This window comes from Apostichopus japonicus, chromosome 2 (assembly GCF_037975245.1).
Source record: "Apostichopus japonicus isolate 1M-3 chromosome 2, ASM3797524v1, whole genome shotgun sequence".
NCBI classification, from domain to species: domain Eukaryota; kingdom Metazoa; phylum Echinodermata; class Holothuroidea; order Aspidochirotida; family Stichopodidae; genus Apostichopus; species Apostichopus japonicus.
In genome coordinates, this window is record NC_092562.1 from 8,962,786 (window position 1) to 8,980,254 (window position 17,469).

Genomic DNA, 17,469 nt, shown 5'->3' on the forward strand with positions numbered 1-17,469 from the left:
ACGACACAACTATAGCAGATTTCGACAGTATGCTGAACTTGCAAAGTTGAATTAGGCACTTCCAGGAACAAACAGTGCTATCTATCATCAAAGTGGACTTCAGCGAGAACTATGCTAACAACTAAAAGAATGAAATACAGTCGGCATACTTTGGCCACAAGAATTTCACATTGTACACTGTTTGTGCATGGTACGCTGAAGGTGAGGAAGGTGAAGTGCAAAACCTTCTGTGTCATCAGTGATTACATGTCACATGACAAGTTCTAAGCTTTGCACTTCAATAAAGCTATCATTGAAAAGGTCCAACAATTTGTCCAAATCTGGATGAGAGGTTCAATTTTGGTCCGATGGCTGTGCTAGTTTAAATCAAAATATTGCTTTTACTTCCTTGCCACCCAGTACCCATGTGACATTCCAATAACATGGAGTTATTTTGAATCTCACCATGGGAAGGGCCCAGTAGATGGGGGTGGGGGGAAAGATAAAATCAAGTGTGTACTGTGATGTCAAAGCAGGTAAAACTTCTCATCAATAGTGCCAAGCAGTTTGCAGAATATGCCAACATAGAGTGAATGCAACAGATACATTCTATGTACCTGCATATGGCATAACCGTGCCCAGGCTTCTATGCCAGACAAGGTACCTGAAGTACCAGGTACTGTACACACAAGGTCCATTTTATTGACCGTACATGCAGTAATGGTAAGAGCAAACTGACTTTCTTCCTACAGAGTCAGTTTTGTGAACCAGTTGAAGAGATGCTCAGGGAGCAGTTGTATGACTTAAATGATGGAGTTGAAAGTCAGGTAGTCGTGAGCTATGATCAGGAACCAGATCCTAATCTGAATAAAGTGGAAAACAGTGGTCAGGTTGAGTAGAATGGGGATCAAGATCAAATTGGTAGTCAGCTGGTTAACAATGATCAGTTACCATGGAAAGTGGTGGGTGGGTGATAGTTGAGTATAATGGTCAGTTGTATCCAGGAGAGGTGGAAAACATAATTGTCAATAATTCACAGGTTAATGCCATGGCAAAAACAGGGAAGTATTGGAAGTGGCCAGAGGCAAAAGACCTACTGTGGTATTCAAGGGTGAAAGGAAATATAGCCCCTGTTCTCCCTGTATGCTGAACCAGAGACCATTATTTGTGTAATGAATTGTAAGCATTCATATCAATTCCTTGCACATTGGTGAGCTGTTTGTTGATTTCCAAATCTACATCATATCCAAGAGTTTGACATGTTAATGTTCCAATTTATATTGAATTGCATTGATGTATGTTGTGTACAGAAGTTCATTTTTCTTGTTAATGACAACTTAATGAGTTAATGTCATGATGGGGGAAGAAGTTTTTAACTCTTTCATATGCTGTTTGGATCAGAATCTAAGCAGAGTTTTGTTAATGAATATGTGAATTGTCAATTTGAATTACAATGGTGACTTTGTTTCCTTGTCTAAAGTATAAATGTTGAATTTGTACAGTAAATTAGTTTTCAGTTTCCAAATTTAAAAATTATATATATTGTCCCACACTGTTGTATACACCTACAATATAAAGGTGGAAAATAGATTTAGTATTTGTGTTGGGTTTAAGATTCCTCATTTCGGGGAAGTGGTGAATGGAGGTGACTTAATTATTATTCACCAAGGCATTTGAGTGGTGAGTGATGGAATGAATTTCAATTTTGATTCCAATTTACCTACATTTCACCAATCATCCCATCACCACCCCCATCTGTTCCTTGAATGTGTGTTCATTAATTGGATTGTGTAATTTGTGATAATATTCCCACTGCTTGTGGGAGCTTGGCAATGACAAACAGAATTTACAACAGCTTTTTCTCTAATTAATCAACATAAACAGCGATTCCGTCCCTCGCATTCCGTCCCTCGCGCTGACTTTTTTCGTGAAATTAAAGCGTAACCTAATTTAGCTATGAGATTTTTAAAACACATTTCAGTTAATATCAGAAGAGTAATTGATCTTGTTATAAATGGTATGATTGGATATAGATTCCTCCTAAATTTGATAATAATACGTCAAATGTTTGGAGTGCATGCACACCCAGTTTTTATCATTCCGTCCCTCGCGCCAATTAATGTTCGTTGCTATGGCAACATGTCAAATTTTGAATATGTTTCAATTGTTTTATTATGTTGTATGTTACTCTCTTTATTTAACCTACTACTGGATTTTTCATATTTCACTACTGTTGAGCTGGAATATACAGTATGGAAACGTATATCAAATTCCGTCCCTCGCACTTACGGAGGTTTTGGCTTTGGCCCAACTGTTTGTTAGGCTGTAATGCTGTAGGCTGTAATGCTGTAGGCTGTAATGCTGTAGGCTGGAATGCATAATGTCTAGATTCTCCCTCTCTCTCAAACAACATTTCTGTAGCAGTGTTAGCCTTTCAATAGACACATTTGACAAATACTCCTGAGTATATACTAATTAGTTCTTCCCTGTACTGAGTCCAGCCGTAAGTGTTCACTGCGTTAAACCTACATTGCTTTTTTCGTTCTCCCTATCACAGCCAGTGCAATCGGCTGAGCATGTGCCCGATGAATATTTTGAACTGTCGATACGTATTGGACAATTTTATTATTGTTTGAAGTTTTAATTCGCTGCTTTGCCGTGAAAAGTTTTAGTAAAAAAGTACATTGTCATGGTTGTGTGATTACTTAATGTACGACACAAAAGCACCACCAAGAAAGAGTGTAGGTTTAGGGATTGGTATGTTTGTGTTTATAATGATATATATGCATAATGAGGCTTTATTGCTGTTCATAAGCACTATGTTTGCCTTGTCACTAACCATATGTACCACCTACATGTAAACCTACATTCCAATTTGCTTGAAAGGTCTTACCTCCCAAATTCCAATTAAGTAAGAAATTTTAATGAAAAGAATTTTTGTGTTTTCAATTGTAGAAGCTGAATGTAACATAATACAGACTTTGATTAAACTGGAAATGGCCTACTCTATTTTTGTATCTTCATAATAGAAGATACAAAAATAGAGTAGGCCATTTCCAGTTCTGCATGGGCACACATAAATGAACCTGTACTTAGTTTATTGTTGTATTCAGTCTCTTTTAACCTGTTCCCCTCTTGTATCTGTCTGTCTGTTTCAGTAACACGGAACAAGGCTCTGGGTTCTTCCAGGTTGATCCCGTCCTGACCAACCTCAACTTAGTTTATTGTTGTATTCAGTCTCTTTTAACCTGTTCCCCTCTTGTGTCTGTCTGTCTGTTTCAGTAACACGGAACAAGGCTCTGGATTCTTCCAGGTTGATCCCGTCCTGACCAACCTCAACTTAGTTTATTGTTGTATTCAGTCTCTTTTAACCTGTTCCCCTCTTGTATCTGTCTGTCTGTTTCAGTAACACGGAACAAGGCTCTGGATTCTTCCAGGTTGATCTCGTCCTGACCAACCTCAACTTAGTTTATTGTTGTATTCAGTCTCTTTTAACCTGTTCCCCTCTTGTATCTGTCTGTCTGTTTCAGTAACACGGAACAAGGCTCTGGATTCTTCCAGGTTGATCCCGTCCTGACCAACCTCAACTTAGTTTATTGTTGTATTCAGTCTCTTTTAACCTGTTCCCCTCTTGTATCTGTCTGTCTGTTTCAGTAACACGGAACAAGGCTTTGGATTCTTCCAGGTTGATCCCGTCCTGACCAACCTCAACTTAGTTTATTGTTGTATTCAGTCTCTTTTAACCTGTTCCCCTCTTGTATCTGTCTGTCTGTTTCAGTAACACGGAACAAGGCTCTGGATTCTTCCAGGTTGATCCCGTCCTGACCATCCTCAACGAGACAGTGCTTCCCTTTGACTGCATCACCTTGCAAACTTTCCTAGCGAAATGTCTAGGTCCCTTTTCGGATTGGGAGAGGCGGTTACTGGTCGCCAAGGAGACCGGCTACAATATGATCCACTTCACTCCCTTGCAAGAACTGGGCGCATCAAACTCGTGCTATTCTCTGAGGGATCAATTAGCCTTGAATCCATTGTTCGGTGACATCTCCTTCGACGACGTGGAGAATTTCATCCGCCGCTGGCGGATGGAGATGGGCGTGCTCAGTATCTGCGACGTGGTCTGGAACCACACCTCCTTTGACAGTCCCTGGTTGAAGGAACACCCCGAGTGTGCTTACAACGTCAAGAACTCGCCTCACCTCCGTCCAGCCTATGTCCTCGATCGCATTCTCTGGCATGCCACTCTGGACGTCATCGCCGGAAAGTACCAAGATATGGGAATAACAAAAATCATTGATAGGGAAGACCAGTTGGAGGTTTGTTTTTTAACTTTTGCTGATAAATATTTCAGTTCTACTGTAGTTCTTAAAGAAGGTAACACTGTTAGTAGAAAACCCCATCTCGATATGTTGTCTCTTTACTAATGATATGATTGATTCATTGTATTCCTCTTGCCTGTCTTCGATACATACCAACTCCAATCTACTGAGCCTACACATGATTTTTGTCTGCCTAAACTCTCCCTTACTCCAGGATGGGAATCACAGTACACTAGGTGGCCTGTTATTTTTTAGTCATGGTGGATTTTTGGCAAAGCCTTGCTTACCTATGATAATAATCTTGTTAATTTATTGTTAATATTTGATACATTTAGAATGCTTGCTCAGCTGTTCATGTTCTTTGTATTTATTGTTATTACTATTTTATGTTATTTTTTTCAATTAAGACATGATTGAAATATATAGAAAAACAGAAATACATCTTCAGCTGTATTTTCATGATGACATCAGCATTCATACTGCTGTTGCCAGATACATTCACAAAATATTACAAAAAATTGGAAAAATTCATGTCTTTGCCATGTAAAATGCTCTTTTACTCTTGAAAGAAATCTAACCCAATCGCATTGTTACTCTCTTTACAGGGCTTAAGAGATGTCATATCAAACATGATTCTACCCAAATACAAATTAGAACAGTTTTACCAGGTGGACAATGAGGCAACAGTGGATCGCTTCAGACAACTTGTTAGAGGTACGTTCAGGCCTGTGTTGATGTACGCAAATTCGTTTACTTCATTCATTCACTTCATTCATTCATCTCTACCTGTCTCCACAGCATATGCACTCTAATCTACTAATCTAATGTATATTGGTAACATGTCAGTACTGTGCCCTCATTGACACATTTGCACATTTGCAGCAAATGTTACTAAAATACCACTTGCCAGTCAGTTGGGAAATAGAAAAATATGACATTGGGCTAATGAGAACTGGACCTTTTGTTGGTGTTTACACAAAATCCACATCAAGTCCACCTTGCCATTATTAGGAACTCAAATTCTACCTTAATATAGCTGGTCGGAACATATTCCAGATGAAAGAAAACATTGTACTGGTCAGTGTTGAGTGATACATTGAATGTATACATTAATGTACTTTGTATATACCCAAACACAAAGGCTTCTTTATTTGTTGGTGGTTTGTCTAGGATATCTTTTGACATTTTTGGCTGTCTATGATGTTTGTTTATGTCGTTATGATTGTTTAGAGAGAGGAAGACAAATTAACTAAACAACAAAACACTGATAAACTGACTATTGTCATGGTTACTTGATTGAAAAACAAAGTGAGTACTGTAGGTCTGATGGTCAGAGTTCATGGGGGTTGTAAGTAATGCAATATGACTATTTACTTCGCTCCTCGCTTACCTGTCTCCCCACAACATTAGCACCTCATTCTACCGTGTCTAGTATGCCCTGGTAACACTGTGCACCCTCAGTGACCAGTTCCTTCCGGTCAATGCCCTTCCTTCTCATTCTACCATCCAATAAACCAGTAAGTTTTATAATTCCAGTGTGATAACATGATCGAGGTATTAATCAGAAAGAACTCTATTGTTTATTGATGAATACAATATTTACTTTCTTCCTCTTTTACCTGTCTCCTCACAACCTAAGCACTCTTGTTTTTACAAGTGTTCAACAAATGAAGCATTATGCTTTTAAATCCTCTTTGCTTTGACATTTGCTTCTCCCAAACTCAACACTCTTGCTCTAAATGCCTAGAGTGAAACTGGTTTCAAAGGTTTTAAAACTGTCGAGACAGAATTTTGAAAGTTTCGGAGAATTTGCCTTGCAAGCGATTTCAGTGATCCTGATCATGAATATACTGTAGAGCAGTATTACAATAGTATTATTATATAGTATCATGATAATAATAATAATAATTTATTCTTATATAGCGCTTTACATCAAAGAATTGATCTCAAAGCACTTCATAAAAGCGCATAAAATATTACAACTTAAAATTATAACAGCTTAAAAATAGTACAGCCTAAAAATATTGCATCCTAAAAATTACAGAAATATATAAATATTCTAACAATAATAGTATAGTAAATTACATGCAAATATATTTGATGTGTTAATGCCAGGAATGAAAGATGGATTGAGGTACAGTATATATATCCCTCCCTTATCAACCATCATCAATCCGTAATTGAGTTTCTTCTATTCCTTATTTGGAGAATCTCTGCCACCCATTTGCTCTTGCTTTTTGTGTAATGTTGTAAACCTTTCAGCACTGTCCTCTCCCCATGATCTGCCTATTTCGGTCTATCACTTCTAATTATCACATCCAAAGTGCTTAATTTCCCTTTCGGAAAATCTCCCCCGAAGACGCAATGGATTGGAACTCCTTTCAAGGATCTTCAACATCTGCTTCCACTTAAAGCATCTTACAAAGATTGGACAAGTGTCCTCTCATTCTGGGCATTTTTAGGAATCCGTTCTTAATCTCTATTTATTTCTCCCATCTGTCTTGCCTATGTTATCTGTGAGGGTACCGGTTGCTTGAATTTGCTTTTGAAATGCTCAGGCAATAATGCAGTGTTCAAGTTTTGTGTAGCAAATTTTGAAGGGTTTGAATTTTTGTCTCTTGTAAAACACTTTCATTGTTCCAATATGTAAACAAGCTGCTCAATATATAGCTATGCACTTGATTACCTATGTGATAAATTTGGCATATCATTTGGCTATGAGTGATCCACACATGATAAGTCTCCTCTCTGAGAGACAAACGCCGAGCTTCATCATCATCTTTCTAGCCGTGATGATTGACATTTTAAGTATCGCTACATCTTCTATGAAAATCCTGGCTCAGATGCAGGTGTCCTGCCATGGCAGGTACGTTTACATAGTTCCCAGGTTATCCAGTATGCCCGAAGCAATTTCAGTTTATGTTCTGTTTTTTGAAATGGTTGTAGAAGTCGTAGCTGTAGCACTGAAAATTGAACATTGTTCATTGAATGTGATTGATAGGAATTTCTGCCTTGTATGAATATAGTAATATAGTCTTTTATGTCAAAAATTGTGTTACAGTAGTTAAAAATTCTTTGTGAGCCAGTATTTCACAAAAGATGCATAAATTACATTAAGTATTTCATCTGTGGAAGTGATGATTTAAGGGCAGCTGGTTAACACTCGTGCAGGCATGCAATATTGTACATTATTTAAACTCCTTTTTGCTTTTCAATCATTGTGCTTAACTGTAACATTTATGTTGTCTTGTGATTCCTATACGAGTATATTTTATCTTGAATATCATGTGAACAGAACTTTCTAAACACAATACTATTCTCTCGAAAGAATTCAACATGGCGCACCACTGCATTTGCGACTAGCAATGATAAAGCTGATCGCTTCTATTGCCTGGTGCTGTAACTTAAAACACTTTGGACAAACTTATAAAAAGTCGCACAAGAATTATGATAGAATATCCCATCAAAGTGTGGTTTTTACCAAGTGGTGTGGGAATTTAACAGGAAATCTATGCTTTAGTTTCCTGTTTATAGAGCGTTACATGATGAGGTTTATAATGATGGTTAACAAAATATGAACTTTAATTAGGCTATAAATAATCATTAGATGGGAAGTGTTAATTCATATGAGCAAATAATGCGTCTGAGAGATAGCAACCTTAAATTCACTATCGGACCAAGATAACAATCCTCGTTGGTTGAAAACAACGTTTTTACTACAAAGAGAGACTCGTTTAATTTGTTTAATACTTACAGTACTGTACGATTATAAACTGTGTTAATTGATGTCAGTCACCAGATGGCAGATGTGCTACATTGGTTAATACACTGATAGGGTTCTTCAGCTTGCACAGTGGTGCATTTTGGTATCGTAACATTACACTAGTTATAAAACCAGTCCTGACGTAAATCATGGAGTGGTAGATTTTTGAAGTCAGAGGACAGGGGCGTCTGAAGGGGTCAACATTGGCAGGGGCTGGTGAGAAAAAAAGGAAAGTTAAAGGCATTGAAGACTCGCCCCAAACCGCGTGCGGCCATCTGAAAAAGTTAACCTTCCATTGCTTGCAAGTGACGTTTTGTTCGTGTCGCTACAAAATGCAGACAGTACAGTAATGAAAGGTGATACCTTGTTATCTTTAGCTGGACCTGAGATGTCCATCGCTGTATTGTTTGTACACTGTGCTGTGGGTATTGACCGCAGCTGTATGTACTGACTGTACACTAGTGTCTAATAACCGATGGTAGCAAGCTGTGTGTGAGTATTTTCTGGGATCGATGGTGTTGTCTAACACTTCTGTTACACCTCATTCGAAACTAGGTCAGGTTACCAGCACAAGAAGTTTCTTTTTGCGCGAGTCTTCACACCCTTTAACTATTTTGTTGTAAGCTAGGTGGATAGGAGTAGAGCTGTAAACATTGCCATTCAGAAATATCCAAAGCAGTAACCAGTTGTGGTAAATACAACGATAGGCTCATAATAGTACAGTGGTGTATTGTGGATGCTGTATTAATATGATAAACAAATTATACCAAATATTGTATGCTGTATAAGCATGAATAGTTGCTCTATTGAAAGAGCAATGAAAGTTTTGGCTTGGATGGGATTCCAACCAGTTACTGCAGGGTTGTACAAATCCCCAGTTACAGGGTATACTGGGACTTCTGAATGGTGACTAGTGTTCCCATAAATAGCTGTGGAGGAATCGATATTAACTAAAGGCTGGATAGCTCGGTTCAGAGACAACAGGATTTGTAATTCTGAGGGTCACCGGTGCGAATGCTGTTATAGCCAAAAATTGCTTTACTCTTGCAAGTTTGTTTGCTGTTTCGTAGTCAGTATTCAGTTGTTAATCTAATTAGTTTAGTTTGCTGTTTCATAGTCAGTTTTCAGTTGTTAATTTAATTAGTTTTGTTTGCTGTTTCATAGTCAGTATTCAGTTTTTCATTTACTTAGTTTTGTTTGCTGTTTCATAGTCAATATTCAGAACTTTTTAATTTAATCAGTTTGTTTTCTGTTTCGTAGTCAGTATTCAGAACTTTTTAATTTACCTTGAAAACAAAAACATTATTAGCAAACTGCTAAAAAGCAAATATCGCCCAACCCTAATCGGGGGATGGTTAATTTACTTTAAAATTTTCCAGTGCCATCAACCTCATACACAAAGTACACATTCTGTATGCCAGTGTAATGTATTAAGTTTGTAACATTAGCTTCAATATCTGTTGCTGAAATAAGAGATATAACTGATATATGAACCTGAGATTATAAAGTATATATCTAAACAGGAAGTCATTTAATGCTTAGCAAAGGTTATGTTAATCTACCATCCAAATTTCCCATCGCAATTGTCCGCTAACATTGGGCAGTGTCTGGCGCTTGAAACCTGTAAAAGCTGGGGTTAGGTTGGTTTTAGCTACTTACGGTAGGTTCATCCTACTGTACCATCAGACATAGTGATTAGCGATTCATGTGGTTAATGCAGTATATATATTGAACGTCTAAGATTATATTTTGCATAACTTTACCGATCCTTTTCTGACTGACCTAATTAATTCTAGAGTGGAGCCAAAATAGTTCACTCCATGAAAAGTTTTTTGGAAACGTGCCAAAGATGTTAGCAAACAGGTGTTAGACAGGGGGGTTGTTTGGGAAGGTACCTGGGAAAATTCGCAGCACATGTACAGTAGCCTACCGTGATATTTAAGTAGGGTTAAACACTGCAGTTGTAAACTGATGTACGTATAGTGCACGCTGTTCATTGTTAGGCAGTCTAGAAACGGGGCTTTGCCGAACGTAGTTTGTTTCATAATATTGACAGTTTTGTAAGTTAAACTTTTTAAAGATTGTAAGACGATTAAATCTCTTTTCATTTTATCACATAATAGCTACTCTCACTTGTCATTTTCATTTGTAAGTTAAACTTTTTAAAGATTGTAAGACAGATTAAATCTCTTTTCATTTTATCACATAATATAGCTACTCTAACTTGTCATTTTCAAATTTTCATCAGTTTCGTGACAATTTAAATTAAAAATGTTGTCAGTATTTTCAATCCTCAACTGCGAATTTTTTATCGCCAGACATGCCAAAATACAAACATTTTCCGGGGGCCTTCGCCCCCTGGGCCCCACACAAGGGGTTCCACCCCTTGACCCCACCGGGGCCCTAAGGCGGGCCCTTGGCCCCCATGCCATTATGCTCGCACGCAACAGGGGTTGGTGTCTTCGCTGCGCGAAAACACCGGTGGGAAATCGGCAGTTTTTAGTGTGTTCCGAACACACTAAAAACAACATGGAAAAATTAACGAAATATCGTGATAATTTTTTGAACTATTTATCGTGACGTTAAAAAGCAAATATCGCCCAACCCTAATCGGGGGATGGTTAATTTACTTTAAAATTTTCCAGTGCCATCAACCTCATACACAAAGTACACATTCTGTATGCCAGTGTAATGTATTAAGTTTGTAACATTAGCTTCAATATCTGTTGCTGAAATAAGAGATATAACTGATATATGAACCTGAGATTATAAAGTATATATCTAAACAGGAAGTCATTTAATGCTTAGCAAAGGTTATGTTAATCTACCATCCAAATTTCCCATCGCAATTGTCTGCTAACATTGGGCAGTGTCTGGCGCTTGAAACCTGTAAAAGCTGGGGTTAGGTTGGTTTTAGCTACTTACGGTAGGTTCATCCTACTGTACCAGGGCAGGTCCAAGCTATTGTATCCCTAGAAGCCAAATTTCAAACTTTACTGAAGCACCCTAAATGTGGTGTCATGTTAAAGCTGAATTATTGAAGTTTCAGATTTTCATAATTTTTTTTAATTGTTTTGCCTATTCGAACAATTACAGCCGGCTAATTTGCATAAATTCTAATTGCAGTGTGACGTACGGGACATTTGGAATCCTATTTCCCTGCCAGCAATATGAACTTTTTGAATATAAGTTATGTGGGACATGATACACCCTTCCTTCCAATAATTTTGACATATTATGTTTGGGGGTTCATCAATTAAATATGCTAATTAGCTAGTGTCCAAATACTGATGTCCCGTACGTCACAATTTTCAGCACTTTTTTTCAAGTTTTGATATGGACGAACAATTTTTTTTTGGTGATATTCTGTAAAGTTCTAATTAAGAACATTGTTCAACAAAATCCATCCCAAAAAAATCGAAATAATATTCACAGCAAATCTAATTATCAAAATTAAAAATGTGACGTACGGGACAAAATGTGACGTACGGGACATAGTGTGGGGGAAACCCTGTATTTATACATAATAAACATGCATGGGCTCCAATGGGGACCTCTACTGGAAACCTTCCAATGCTTACAAATTTATTTTGTTGAAAGATGGTAGCTTCAAATAAACTATTGACCGATGACCACCAACAGCCCAGGTGTTGTTCAATAAACTATCGGGAAGTCAATTGTGTGTGTGGGATACAGAATCATCTACAATGCTTTTCAACATTGACATTGAATGAGGACGACTTCAAGAATGTTGAGTTTGCATTTCAACATTTCCTAGGCCTATTGTGAAAGGTGACTATCATAACTGTGCAACAATGTTCTTGTGTCCTGAACTTAGATAGTAGACATTGAGATTTTTAGTTACAAGTGTAGAGTTTTGCTCGCCCAATTTTTGCAGAGGACAATCACTCATGAGTTTGTTCCATAATCAGTATTAGGTCTATAGAGTTTTCTTTGTTGTACTAGTGTCATAGATGGACATTACGTTGGCGTTACTGTGGAGATTTTGATATGTTTTGAATGGGATGGGTCATATTTCAACTTCAGGGTCAATATTGGGGAGTATGATACAGTGTTGTACAGTATTTACAGTTTTGCACCAAAACTTTGCATCTTGAATCATTTGTGGTGTAACAAAGCTAGAATTGATGTTATGAGTATTTGGTCTGGTAACCAGTATTAGGTCTATAGAGTATTCTTTCTTGTCCTAGTTTCATAGATGGACATTATGTGGACGTTACTGTGGACATTTTGGTATGTTTTGAATGGGATGGATCATATTTCAAATTCAGGTCAATAGTGGGGAGTATGATACAGTGTTGAACAGTATATACCGAAACAGATTTGCACCAAAACTTTGCATCTTGAATCATTTGTGGTCTAACAAAGCTAGAATTGATGTTATGAGTATTTGATGGATGTGTAGAGTAGATTTATACTTTATGCATTCCATGTTTTATGTAGTGGAATGATCTCACAAGTACAGTCACTGCTCTTTTCGATCCCAGAAAGAAGGAAATATGGCATGAAATTACCAATGACATTGTTCTGACATATCCAAATTAATGTTTTTATGTAGAAATCAGCTTGTTATGGTATATTCAGGAATAAAAATATGAGTTTTCATAGGCAATTTTTATTTGGACAAATTGTCCCCTACGTCACATGTCCCGTACGTCACAGGACAATTTTCATTTGTGTAATCACTGAACTGGAATGGCTTCATATTTTTTTCTAATATGTTACAGCTTAGCCCTTGGAAGGTTAGGCTATTCACTAGTTATAACAGCTTGATCACTGCCCTCCTAATTTCAGAGCGATTTCAGCTTTGCTCTTTAGTAATATAAACACAAATTTCTCTGGTCCCGATGGGACCTAATTAAAGCAAGTGTAGGAAATCTCCATGAGTTTGTAATACAGTAGCAGCAGTAACAAATATGAAAACCTGAAAAAGTTTCTGGAAAATAGGTTTTTTATAATTTTTAGACACATTTAAATTTCTGAAATGTCCCGTACGTCACAGTGCAAATAGCTTGGACCTGCCCACCATCAGACATAGTGATTAGCGATTCATGTGGTTAATGCAGTATAAACTGGCATTGCCTTGTGTTTCAAGTTGAATGTTAAAATTGAGAGAGAAAAAAGAGTTAGGAACATTTTTTTGTTGGGTTCTAAAGTTAGACAATTATATTTCACTCTCGACCACATTCACTCATTAACTATGAAATAGCAGTACATTTTTTCCCATATATAGGAACACTATGAAGTACAGTACTGTAAAACCATGACTATCTGGACACATATTTACATGCCCAAATGCTTTGTCCATACCTCAGTATGAAAGGCTATTTTTTTCTCTAGCATTACATGTTTCATAAATGTTAATTACAGTGTATCAGTGTACGGAGTGCATACCACCACAACTTTGTTATTGGAAGAACTGTACAAACAGCACTCTGATGATTTCATGTATTATAAAATGCCAGTCATTGTGTACATTATGTATGCATTTCCTGTCTGGTATCACCTTCTACTTGAAAAGGACAAGAAAAGAATCACAAGTTTCTTGAAATACTGCTCAAATATATTTTAATCTCGACTACTATATGAAAGCCTGGTTGGTATTAAGTAAACACTGCTGCTAGAATTGACTTCATAAGACTAGCTAAGAATATACATACTGTAGTTCTAAAGATCACCAACCAACTTCACTCCGAGTTGATCTCTCTGTGCAATAGAACCAACCAGTACAATCTACGTAATCCTACTATCTTGCCAACTTTTTGAATTATACTTTTTAAGAAATCATTTATGTACAGAGCAGCCATTTATATTCAAAATGGGTTCTTAGAATCTCTGTTATAATCCTTTTAATCATTCTACCTTCTAATCCTCCAACTTATTTCTTATTTGTTCATGATTTCATGGTTGTACATTTTACGTCTTTTGTGTATCAATATTATGTGTCCTATTCATAAATTTTGTAATTTATACTGGAATAAAGAAATTGAAATTGAAATTTATATTGATATATGTAATACTAGACTGCAGTGGTGAAACATGTGCAATATTATACAGTTTGGCAATTGCTTACCTGTCTTGTCCAGAGCAGTCTTGCTTGTACCGTCCTCGTGTTTGTATCCTAAATTTGAAGTAAACCAGGATTACGCACAGGATATCTGTAGCCAGAAATTATGGGATGGCTTTGTTACCTTGTCATACATACCTCTCTCTCTTCTTCTCTCCATTCTGTGACTCACCACTGTCCTGTACCACTGTCCTGTACCACTGTCCTGTACCACTGTCCTGTACCACTGTCCTGTACCACTGTCCTGTACCACTGTCCTGTACCATAATGGTTTTGTTACCAGTGTTAGCAATTTTAATGTAGCTTAGGTAGAGAAGTGCATGTTTTGATGGTAATAGGTAGTTATAGTATTGTTTTCCATACGTAGTCAAGCCTTTAGTGTTGTGGTATCAGCTTTGCTTGCTGTAAATACCCATTTATCTTAATATCGCTGTCAAATTGTGAAAATCAAGTAAACACGATATCTCAAGAACTAAAAGTTGCTTGACCTTTAAACTTGGTTTGTTAGTAGCCCTTAGTGAGAAAAATGATCCCCTAGTGTTTTTCATGGAGGTCAAAGGTCATTTTGAGGTCACCAGCGGTCAAATTGTGAAAACCTTGTAACACGATATCTCAAGAAGGAAAGCTTGGGAGGACCTCTTATTTTAGTGTGTAGAAGTACCACATTCAGTACAAAAAGCTAATTGTTTTGGTGAAAGTAAAAGGTCATGTGGGGTCACCAGGGGTCAAATAGTGAAAGCCTTGAAATCAGGAAAGTACCAACCTAGACTACCAAGGCACCATGTCCAAAGACCAGCTGCAGTCGCTGCAAAAACCTGAATGCAGCACGGAGGTGAATCAGTAGCAAACAATAGAGATTGTCTTGGCAGATCAGAACTGCCTACTGTGTGATACTGCAGTGCCTATTGTGTGAAATTCCACAGCAAGAAAGGTAAATGTTCCATGCACCCTGGCTGAACAGTACATACTGTAATGCTGCAGCCCCTCAACGACCTATCCATGAAGTTAATTACTTTGCATGTCAGCTTGGTACAGTAGTAAAGGTTATATCTTATGCATCCTGGCTGTACATAATGCTGCAGCCCCTCAACGACCTATCCACAAAGTTACTTTCATATCAGCTTGGTACAGTAGTAAAGGTTATATCCTATGCATCCTGGCTGTACATAATGCTGCAGCCCCTCAACGACCTATCCATGAAGTTACTTTGCATGTCAGCGTGGTACAGGACATGTAAAGGTTCATGTCATTTCTGCATGTGAGAGCTTTTTTGATAGTTTGGTGAAGAGCAGCTGGTATTTAAGTTCTTTTCTTCTTTAATTCTTGATTGCAGCGACAGACAAAGTCCACCCTGCCCATGAGAGTGCACCCTGGAAGGTCACCCTAGTTCAGGATAAAGAGTACAAGAGACTAGGCTCACAAGTCGATATGGATTTAGCGTTGGTACACTTCAACATATTCAGGTATAGTTACAAGTTATTGTTCAGGTTTACAGGGTTGAAAATGGCATCCCTTTGCTTATTATCACACACAAGCTTTAATTTTGTTCTTAGCAGGCTGTTTCACCTCTTCAACGTTCCTAGCTTCGCCCGCTTCCCATTCCCCACCACTCTACTTTCCCCTCCTCCCACAGAAAGTAACAGAAGAAATGAAGTCAACTAAGAGGCCAACTTTTAGAAGGCAAAATTTTAGTTTCCATCTTAAGGCTGTCCTTTGCCCGCCTTAAATTTGCCACAATCTTTTACTGCCATACAAGGAAAGGTGAGGAACCTGAAACACAATATGAATACCTTTGTCTGCTAAATAAGTTCTGACTTCTGGGACACAAAATTTCCTCCACAAGATTTTAGCTGCTAAGAACTCAAATTTTAGGTGAAACTGATTTGCAATAGTTGTAACCACAAACATCTCTTAGAGGTTTATCTGATTATGTGTGAGTATTACATGAATAGCTCAAAATGATAGAAGATGCAATTCAATGGGAAATTTTCCAGCTTTCAGTGAGAAGTTAACTGACCTATTACCTTTCCCCTTACCACTGCCCCGCAGAGAGTTTGCAGAAGACGAAGAGGAACGTATCAACAAATGCTGCTCGGCTTTCAAACACCACCTGGTCGAACTCAACCACCATGCCCACCTGGCCATGAATGAAGACCTGAGGCACGCGGTCGATAATCTGATTGCCAACGTTCGCTACCATCACATAGAGGACCACGGGCCAAGGCTGACCAAAGTTACAGAGGAAAACCCTCTCGTGAAATGGTTTGTAACATCTTTTAAGTACAGTGAGCAAGAACTCACTTTTATTGAACCTGTGTGTCCTTAAAGAAGGAAGCAGATTAAAGAGTCAGATTAAACATAATATGAAATGATGACGGCATCAATTACATTGCCTTTTTCTTTTTCATGAGAGGATGGGCATTTGGGAGTAATGACATATGGCCTTGTATTAGCCCTAAGGTTTATGTTTTACATGTTTTACATGATGCTCTATGCAGTGTGACCTAGTGTTGTACCTAATGTCAATACGGCAGCATCATCCTCTCCAGTTATTAGCTAGGGAGTTTGATTGTCTCATGTTCTACTTTCAAAGCTCTGATCCACAACCTCCTCCAGTCTTCTGGTCTGATTTTCTGATTTTTGACAGCTATTTTCGCAACTATGGACCCACCATGGAAGTTGAAGAAGAAGAAGCTGTGATGGACACTGACAGAGCTCCCTTGATTATGGCCAGCAATGGCTGGGTGATGGGAGACGACCCTCTCAAAAACTTTGCTGAGTCATCGTCTAAGGTTTACCTTCGACGGGAGCTCATAAACTGGGGAGATAGTATCAAACTGAGGTACGGAGAGAAACCGGAGGACTGCCCATTTCTGTGGAACCACATGATGGAATACACGAGAATCGTCGCTAGGATGTTTCACGGTTTCCGAATCGATAACTGCCACAGCACACCTATTCATGTAGCAGAAGTGAGTCCCCCTCCCCTCCCTCCCAACCCGTTGTCTCTTCCCTGGCAAGTTGGTGTTGAGCTGTAATCAAACAAAATAAAAATAAAATAAAACTTAGCAAACTGCTTATCAACTAGAGAGCCTGTGTAAGAGAATGTGTAAAAGTAAGTTTTGATCCTAGCAGGATCTTCTTCGGAGGCTAAAAAAAAAAGAAGAAGATCCTGCTAGGATCGAAACGTCAGACCAACTTACTGTAATTAAACAGACAGGAAGATATTGGAAACACCAAGTCAAAAATCTGCTTACCCACTGCAATAAAATTCATACACTTTCTTATGATTAAGACAAATTTTCAGATGACTTTGTGTT

The 17,469-nt window shown here is 38.0% G+C and overlaps 1 protein-coding gene across 1 annotated transcript in view; it reads left to right on the forward strand.

The window, feature by feature from the left end:
* LOC139977022 (glycogen debranching enzyme-like) overlaps nucleotides 1–17,469 on the forward strand; it is a 70,596-nt gene that overhangs the window by 20,178 nt on the left and 32,949 nt on the right. Inside the window, exons 3-7 of the mRNA XM_071985973.1 lie at nucleotides 3,758–4,295; nucleotides 4,904–5,012; nucleotides 15,483–15,612; nucleotides 16,199–16,411; nucleotides 16,797–17,121. Of these exons, the coding sequence (XP_071842074.1) occupies nucleotides 3,758–4,295; nucleotides 4,904–5,012; nucleotides 15,483–15,612; nucleotides 16,199–16,411; nucleotides 16,797–17,121 (1,315 nt within the window). The remainder of the gene's footprint in view (nucleotides 1–3,757; nucleotides 4,296–4,903; nucleotides 5,013–15,482; nucleotides 15,613–16,198; nucleotides 16,412–16,796; nucleotides 17,122–17,469) is intronic.